Raw genomic sequence first — 9,639 nt, forward strand, 5'->3', positions numbered from 1 at the left:
CCTAACCAGCTGCAGGATTCACAGTCCTCAAGTGTAACAAGTCTTCAGATCACGCGGACAGAAAGACTTCAGTGATGCCTAACACTCTTTGGCTCTGGGTGTTTTGGGCTTTGTCCTCGCAAGGATCTCAAATGCTTCGGAGGTGGGTTGCTCTCAAACGACAAAAGCCGTGCACTAACTCTGAGCAGCCACCAATTTATGGTGTAGGGGGTGGGCTATTTATAGCAGGAGGCAACCCGACCTGATTTGTCCGAAATGACCCTGGGTCACTAAGGAACTAACACGTGTCCAACGGTCAGTAGCTTGACTTGGGCTACAAGTAAAGCTGACTTATCCAGCTCAGGATAAGATTTGCTCTCATTGTCTTCGCTCGAAGACATAGGATTTGGTTGAGCATCACTTCAGTCACTCTGACTTTGTTCACTTGGACCCCACTTAACAGTGCGGTGGTTCCTATGACTCAACAAAGAAGAAAAGGAAACTACAAAACAACTATGTCTTCGCACTCCATAGTCTTCACGTGAATGTCTTCTCAAGTCATAATCTTCGTTGTGACTATCTTCACAAACCACCATTGTCTTCAATGTCTTCACACATTTTTAGGGGTCATCTCTGGTAGATAAATCGAATCAATGTGGGACTACTACCTGTGTTATCCTGCAATTCTCACAAACACATTAGTCCCTCAACCAAGTTTGTCGTCAATACTCCAAAACCAACTAGGGGTGGCACTAGATGGACTTACACTATGAACATAACTAAACCCATATGTTTATAATCCAATCTTGATGAATACTGTGAACCTAACAAGTTTTCCACCCAGTAACTAGATAGGATGGCCTCTCTCCCCAGATCACCCCAATGCACACACTCCAAAAAATTCAAAAAATTCAATAAACATAGACTCCCGAAAATTTTCAGAGATCTTGTACTCAATTTACAGTGAACTTGCTAAAGAAGCTCCCAAGCATCAAGATAGACTAAATTTGCAGTGATCTTGTACTGAAAAGAAGCATTTTGGAGTGGGGCGAGAAGAGGGGCAGCCGCACCTTGGCAAGTGGGGGCGAGAGGACCCACAACGATGAGGAGGCGCACGCGGCCATGGGGACGCGTGTCTGGGAGGCAGCGGTGCTTGCCAGACTCGGCGGCGTACGTGACCTCGATGGCCTGGAGCTCCGCCTTGGCCTCGGCGTCTCGGTGACCCACATGGCGGCGCGCGCTTGGAGAAGACTGGCTTCGTGGTCGACGGCGTCCAGCCAGCGAGGAGGTGGTGGACGACACGCAGGGGCAGCTCTGGCTCGCCGTCCTCGGGGAAGGACGCCGTCGGATAGCAGATCGAAAAAAACCAAGCTTCCTTCTCCTCACCATGATTTGCCATGGGGAGCGATGAGAGGAACGACGAGGGGGAAGCAACGCGGCAGCAACGTGGGGAGAGGGGGCTCTTGCGCAGGGAAGTTGTGCGGGGGAGCAGAGGAAGGGCGCGGGGGAGCTGAGCAAGGAGCTCCGACGAGGGGGACAACGAGCAGGGGAGCTCTGTTCTAGCGCGGGGAGCTTCGTGTTTGTCGGAGGAAAGGGAAGGGGGTTTTCGCAAAATGTCCACGGAGCACAGGAGATTTGGAGGGGGCTCGGACTGCATGAAATAATAGCCAAGGTGGCAATACCGGGTCGATCGGGCGCTGAAATCATTGAGATATTCCTGTGTGATCCAGAACACAACACTAAATATATGGACCAGGTGGTCTTGCCTGAATTGATTGCGGTGGCATCATGGTTTCTGTGGTGGTAGAGGAGAAGCATAACTCGGCAGGAACCAGTGCAATCTCCAACGCGGACGAGCCAGACAATTCAAGCTCTGTCTTTGAACTTCGTACGGGATGCATGTAAACCAATGACGATCCCGCGTCTTAATCACTGGAAAAAACCACTACTGAATTAGTTGGCCCTGAATGTCGACGCTGCATTTTCAGAGGATACTAACTCGGGGGCGTGCAGCGCCATTATCCGAGACAGCGGGGGCTTTTTTGTTGCGGCATCTACAGCAAAACTTGAACATGTCGCGGATGTGTTATTGGCGGAAGCTACAGCTCTGGTTGAAGGCTTAAAATTGGCTAATACAGTTGGGAGCAACTCCTTGTTGGTGCAAACGAATAGTCTGATTTTAGTGGAGCTCTCCAACAAAACTCTGGGCACTCGATGGTGGCAGGCCCAATTCTTGAAGAATGCCGTTTACTGATAGTTAACTACGGAAAGGTCGTTATTATGCATTGTAACCGCGAATCAAATATGGTGGCTCATGTGCTAGCGCAGAATGGAAGCGTTGATCCACCAAACTTGTGGTTGGACTCATCTCCAGTTTTTATTTCTGATTATTTAGCGGACGATGTAAGCGTTGTTTAATTTTAATAAAGCTAGCCATGATGGCCTTTCCCTCAAAAAAATTCTCATGTATGATCGCTCCGTATGTCGTCGATGAGCCTTGCTTTACTTCGTCCACCACGGTCTTGCAATCCGAGGCCACATGTATCCTCTGCTCGTACAAATCATCTGCAATTGCAAGGGCCTCCCTAACTGCCATAGCTTCAAGTGTTTAAGGGTCTGAAATAAATCTGAAAGTGATGCAAGATGCTCCCAAAAAAGATCCACCCAGTCCCTACATACAGCTCCAACTGCGTCATGAGTACCACTCCTCGTCACAGCTTCATCAGTGTTAATTTTAACATGGCCCGCTGATGGTACTAGCCAATTCGATGTTCTGGCTTTGTTGATGTTGCTCCCTGTTCGGACCGGCTTTGACAAAATCTGAATGTCAACAAGGAAAGAAGTAATAAACAGATGGGTTGACAAGGGGCTCTGAAATATTTCCTCATGTATAGCTTTCCTCCTCGCCTTTCAGATCGCCCACATAGTTACTACCAATGTTGTGAACTCCTTCGGTGTCAGGGTCTCAGGCATCATGAACAACCATTCTTTTGCTACCTTCCAAACAACCTGTTTACTATTATCCCATTTGCACATCAAAATCAACCTCCAACCGAGAAGAACCGGCATAACTTCCAACACCGAAAACATCATAGAAGATGCGAGTGAACTCCGTTTTCGATGAAATCGAGCTTGTCATCAAGATGACCATAAGCTCCAAAACTCACGAAGAGAAGAACCAAACAAGAACCAACAAAGATGATGCAAGGATGCAATGGTTTGAGCTCTCTATGAACGATACGATCAAGCTACTCATCGAGAGCCCCCCTTGATAGTACGGCAATCGATCCTATAACCCGGTCTCCCAACTACCATCATGAGACCGGTAAAATAGAAAACCTATCAAGAGCAAACCTTTGCCTTGCACATGGTCCACTTGAGCTAGATGATGACGATCTTGACTCCCTCAAGTTGGACCACCTTTCTTGGTTGTGTTGGCTCGATGAAGACTAGTTGATTGCTCCCCCATACTCCACTATGGGTGAGCCACTCTTCCGCACATCTTCACTAGTCCATTGTCACCACGATGGACGGCAAGCTTCAAGCATTTGATCTCTTCATGATGCTTCACTTGAACTTGCGCACCGCAACATCTTCATAAGTCCATTGTCGCCACAATGGACGGCAAGCTTCAAGCATTTGATCTCTTCATGATGCTTCACTTGAACTTGCACACCGCAACCTAACCCCACAAAGAACTCTCACAAAGATCATGGGTTAGTACACAAAGCGTAATCGACAATGCTTACCACACCATGGGATCGCTTGATCCCTCTCGGTACATCTTGTGCGCTTTGTGTGTTGATCAACTTGATTCACTCTTGACTTAGTCTTGATCAACCTTGACTCTTTCCAACTCTCTTCATTTGGATGATGTCTTGAAGGTAAACATGAATGATCACACAATCTTCTTCTTCAAGACATGCTTGCAATAAGTTCTACTCTCACATGACCAATCTTTGGATAATTCCTTAATAACACCTTGGTCACCACATAAACTCATGACCAATCTTTGGATAATTCCTTAATAACACCTTGGTCACCACATAAACTCCTTGAAACCAACACATGGACTTCAAGAAAAGCCTATGGACAAATCCTTCAAATATAACTCAAGGCAACCATTAGTCCATAGAGATTGTCATCAATTACCAAAACCAAACATGGGGGCACCGCATGTTCTTTCACACGATCTTCGCACAGTATTTGTGGCCCATCGTTAAGAGCCAGCCACGGCCCATGTACAGTTGCATGGCATAACATGTGCTGGTCAATGATACACATGCATGAATCGATCGATGTCGCTGCAACATCAGCGTCGTCTGAGTAGTTAGGAGATCAACACAGTTGTGGTGTTCGCGAATTGGATGAGAAGATGAGATGAATCATCGACTCAACACCATACTGCCATTTGATCGGACGAACAGAGTTGCCTCGATCTCCTTTACATTCCAGCTGTAGAGCCGACATGACGCTTGATCTCGTTGCAGGCGTTGCGTAAATTCTGACAATGACAAATTGGCCCCTCCTCTGGCCTTGTAGGTTGCAACTGAAGCAAGGAGTGTACGAACAAGGTGGGTCTCGGGAACACAATCTTGTCTTGATGATGACGCTAAGGCTGGCCATAGTGGGAGTAACATAAGTAGTCTCATGCACTTGGGACTCGCAAACATACTTATGTGGCAGGCAATTAAAGAAAAAAGAGATGGTTATAGTAACATAGGTAGATACCGTAACATAATAAAAGTTATGCTATTATGTGTCATGCATGACAATAAATGAGACTACCTATGATACTAATTTATGATACTATGTACTATGGATGTAGTATCAATTATCATACATTAGTATCATATGCATGATATTAGTATATGATACTCCCCACTATGACCAGCCTAACAAGCAAGAAACAAGGAAGAAGCGACACACATCGAATGTTACAAATGCACGGTTATTTAGGGAACGCGAATTCTAAGATATTAGGTACACTCCTCGAGTGCGGAATTACAAATTCTAGGATATTTATATGCATGGATGGATGTTGAGGTCGGCGCCACTGCTTCCATGAAGTTTATATTTGAATCTCTAAGATGACCTATATTTAAGAACGGAGGGAGTATTATCAACAACTTGGAAAACAAACCTTGGAGACCATCATAAGTTCATTTCGGCACGCCATCCATCCATGAAGATGCAGGCACGCCATCATGATGCGTCTCAAGGATTTCCTTGAGAAAAGAAGAGCAAAAAGAAAGAAACCTTCAGCCATGCAACACATTGATCTGATCTCCATAGCCGGATGCAGGCAGACCACCGAACAACAGAGGACAGCGCCACCCTTTCGCATCATTGCCAACCCAAACCACCCCCCTAATCCCCCTATGGCGCCGTACTACATTGGCCTCTGTCCCGTTGATTCTGGTGCAAAAGCTGCACTGCCATTGATGGTCCTGTTCCACCTTTACTACTAGCCAGCCAGCCCCTCCCAAAGATTCCTCTCCTCTCATCTCCTTCTCGGGTGCACTTTGTTCGATCAACGAAAAAGCATCCATTCAATTCTATACCATGTGATGTCTCCGCACTTCCTTTTCCAAAGGGCAGAGGAGAAGGACCACGATGCTCTCTCTGTCACTGTCGCTGCCACACTGTTCCCTTCCCCCACTCGTCCATAACTGCGTGCCACCTTCGCACTGTGCCACTACAAGAATCAAGAATGCCTAACCACTTTGGCGGCCTAAATGCTTCATTCATAATAAAGCTCCTGCTAATCCAGTCCAGTGGGTCTCTTCAGCTCGGTTGATAAGTGTCGCAGGCCCTCGTGCTTCTCTGTTTCCTTCCCGGGCGAGGAGGCCGAGGACGAAGCTGCGTCGTCCACAAGGTGCTTTGCTTTAGCTCCGGATGTATCCATTTCCATCTGTTTGCATGATGCCTCCCTTGCAGTGCAGTTCACAGATGCTTGCAGCTGCACTTGGATCCCAATCTCATCACAAGCAATAAAGAAACCATATTCGCCTCCATGGATTTGCTCAGCCCACATGGCGCCCTGCCCATGCACATTCCCTCCTTCTTCTAATCTTCTTCTACCTTTGATGCAGCTGCTCCCATGTGATGTGCGCCTAAGCTGAGCTGAGCAGAGCTCGCCTCACTCCGGACTGACAGCACGGCACCGGTGGATTGGATCTGTCCTTCCGAGATCGATGGACCGGTCCTGCTACTTCCCGCTGCGGTGGGAGAGCACCGGCGACCAGTGGTGGTACGCCTCGCCCATCGACTGGGCGGCCGCCGACGGCCACTACGACATCGTCCGCCAGCTGCTGCACCTCGACCCCAACCTCCTCATCAAGCTCACCTCGCTCCGCCGGATCCGCCGCCTCGAGGCGCTCTGGGACGACGACGCACGCTTCGTCCACGCGCCCCGCCACCGCGCCTCCGTCGCCCGTGGCCTGCTGCTGGAATGCGAGTGCAAGCACGGCGCCGAGAACACGCTGCTCCGGGCCGGCTACGGCGGATGGCTACTCTACACGGCGGCCTCCGCGGGGGACGCGGGCTTCGTGCAGGAGCTGCTGGACAGGGACCCGCTGCTCGTCTTCGGCGAGGGCGAGTACGGGGTCACGGACATGTTCTACGCGGCGGCGAGGGGCGGCAACGCCGACCTGTTCAGGATGCTGCTGGACCACGCCATGTCCCCGAGGTGCTCGACGTATGGTCGCGACGGGGATGGCGCCGGCGCCGGCGGCCGCGCCTCGGTGTTCCGGCTGGAGATGATGAGCAGGGCTGTACACGCTGCCGCCAGAGGAGGGAGCGTGCGGATGCTGAAGGAGCTCATCGACGGTCGCTCCGACGTGTCGGCGTATCTTGATATCCGTGGATCCACCGTGCTTCATGCAGCTGCTGGGAGAGGGCAGCTCGAGGTGAGCCACCTGTGTTCCTGCCATTGCTTACATCTTCCTCTCTAGATGCTGTTGTTTAGTTTGTCTTCGTCGTCTAGTTTAGATCTCGTTATCAGTATGCTTACATGCTTTGGAATTTTGGTGCGCAAAATCGGTTTGCTTGAGGTATATTCGCCTTTCCGGTGGATAATTGGAATTGTGTCCACTATCCAAAATGAAATGTCTAGTGTCATTCAAGGATAATCTATGATAATTATCTAGGAGTACTTAACTTTAACAGACAAGCACTATGATCTAATACAACAATCATAGCAGTAAAGGTATTATTGTTACTACCATCGTGATCAACACTTGGGAACGAGAGGTCTTTTGGATCAGCTCGAGCAATTCATGATCCAGTTTTTTTGTTAGAAGGTTGGTAGTGGTACACAATACTGAAACGTCAAAGCTCCAATCATGAGACCCCCTTCCAATAAACTGAGGCAAAAGCGAATGTACTTCTACTTCTGTCCGGATAGAAAAAGAATTGGTACCAAACAACTTTTAGATCTACGGCTCCCTTTCTGTTTTCTTGATGGTGATATTCAGCCAACTTTCCTTCTGTTTCTTAATGTCACATGTGATCGTTCTTGCTACTGGTGTCATTGAATTGTTAGGTGTGCAAAGGTCCATTTATCTGAAAATTGGAAAATATCTTATGCAGGTTGTCAAGTACCTGATGGCCTCTTTCGACATGATCAACTCAACCGACAACCAAGGGAACACTGCACTACATGTAGCGGCCTACCGAGGGCACCTGCCCGTTGTAAACGCACTGGTTGCTGCATCTCCATCAGCCATATCAGCTGTCAACAATGCAGGCGATACGTTCCTCCACTCGGCGATCGCAGGGTTCAGAACCCCGGGGTTCCGTCGGCTCGACCGGCAGCTGGAGCTCACCAAGCATCTCATTCGAGAGAGAGCCGCAGACATCAGGAAGATCATCAACCTGAGAAACGACGCGGGCCTCACCGCCCTGCACATGGCTGTGGTTGGCTGCGTGCACCCGGACCTCGTCGAGCTCCTGATGACCACGCCGTCCATCGACCTTAACGTCGAAGATGCTGACGGCATGACCCCGCTGGCGCTGCTCAAGGAGCAGCTGCGATCAACCACGTCGGAGAGGCTCATCAAGCAGATAGTCTCCGCCGGAGGGGTGCTGAGCTCGAGCGTGCTGAGAAGCCGGTCGGCCGTCGTTTCGCAGATAAAGATGCGGGGAGGGATTGCGATCAGTCCGGGCACCATGTTCAGGATATCGGATGCGGAGATATTGTTGCACTCGGGCATTGCGGCGACGGAGTCCCGAAGGGCTAGCTCGTGCTCTAGCGATGGCAAGTGTGACCCTGTACATGCGGATGCAAACGGCGAAGGTGATGAGAACCATGGATCGTCGGAGAAGAGGCTCAGCTCTGCCAGCCGAGCCAAGGACCGTCTCAAGATGATGCTGCGGTGGCCTCGCCACAGGGAGAAGATGTCCAGGACGCCGAGGAAATCCGAGGACGGCGGCCCGCTGGACACCATCAAGAAGCTGAACAAGCATGTCGCCGACACCCCGACCCCGCTCAGGCAGGCCTTCACCAAGACGACGGCGCTCAACAACAAGCGCACGCTCGCGGTCAAAAGCTCCGCCCCCAGCTCGGCCAGCAAGAAGAAGCTCATCCACGGCATCATGGAGGCGATGCCGCACCTCGCGGCCTCATCGCCAAAGACCCGGTCCCCGCCGAGCACGCTCCCGAGGTCCTCCATGTCCTCCGCGCCGACATCCACCAAGCTCAAGGACATCTGCTTCGAAGAAGAGGAGAGCACGATGGTGACGCCGCCGTTCGGCAAGCTCAAGGACATCATCCTGGACAACGACGAAGGCGCGGACGATCCGTCGTGCTCGAACTCGTCCTTGGCCGACGAGGGGGTCGGCGTGGCCGCCCGGAGGAACCACGGCTGCGGGAACGGGAGGCTCATCAACATCTGCTTCGGCGCGCAGGGGCTCACGGTGGAAGACTCTGCCAGCGGGCAGCAGACGAGCAAGATGTTCAAGCAGCAGTGCCTCCGGGTGTCCTGACCTGGCCTGCGTTCGGCTTTGCGGTTCAGCGATATATGTGTGTGTGTGTTGAACTCCCCCGGCTCGGTTTGGTTTGGTTTGGTTTGGCGTGCTGCTCCGCGTACAAGAGCAAATGTTTGTTGATTTGCTGAGATAAATTCCGTGTATGTATCATAGTAAGGCGTGCTTGACTTTTGCAAGGGCTTGAGCTTGCTATCATCAAGTTATCGACGTGATTCCCCTATACATATACACGAAATGTTTGAGCTGTACCAAGCAAACTTTGGAGCCCGTTTAAAAAGCACGAAAAAAATTTAATTGAATTTCCAAAAGAACCGAAATAATTTTACATGCATGTATTATATGTTTGTGTATTACTTCTTTGTAAATTTTACCTGAATAGTTATGCTGTTAATGAGGGATTCGGTTTAGCTAAAGGTATGCACTGAGTAGGTAACAAACATAGTTGGATAATTATCATATAACTCAGAGAAAGCCTATATTACTTTTAGAGAGATTGCATTGGTGGTAACACGTGAGCACAATATAGTAGTAGAGCTAAAAAACCTAGCAAAGATTGTACTTCCTCCGTCCCATAATGTAAGACATGTTTTGACACACATTATGGGACAGAGGGAGTAGATAGCAAGGGAAGATACTAACATGTCGAAAGTATAATGATGAGCAAGAATG

The 9,639-nt window shown here is 49.8% G+C and overlaps 1 protein-coding gene across 2 annotated transcripts; it reads left to right on the top strand.

Annotated features, from left to right (window-relative positions):
* The first annotated feature begins 5,586 nt into the window (after positions 1–5,586).
* LOC120966457 (uncharacterized) lies at positions 5,587–9,173 on the top strand. 2 transcript variants are annotated; one of them, XM_073501484.1, is made up of 3 exons: positions 5,587–5,857; positions 6,075–6,890; positions 7,573–9,173. In XM_073501484.1, exons 2-3 carry the CDS (start codon positions 6,177–6,179, stop codon positions 8,965–8,967), a joined length of 2,109 nt encoding a protein of 702 aa, XP_073357585.1. In that variant the 5' UTR covers positions 5,587–5,857; positions 6,075–6,176; the 3' UTR covers positions 8,968–9,173. The 2 variants fall into 2 exon arrangements, with proteins under 2 accessions (XP_073357585.1, XP_073357586.1); XM_073501485.1 differs by lacking the exon at positions 5,587–5,857 and having other exon boundaries at positions 5,936–6,890.
* The last annotated feature ends 466 nt before the right edge of the window (positions 9,174–9,639 follow it).

Source organism: Aegilops tauschii, chromosome 6 (genome assembly GCF_002575655.3).
Source record: "Aegilops tauschii subsp. strangulata cultivar AL8/78 chromosome 6, Aet v6.0, whole genome shotgun sequence".
Taxonomy (NCBI): domain Eukaryota; kingdom Viridiplantae; phylum Streptophyta; class Magnoliopsida; order Poales; family Poaceae; genus Aegilops; species Aegilops tauschii.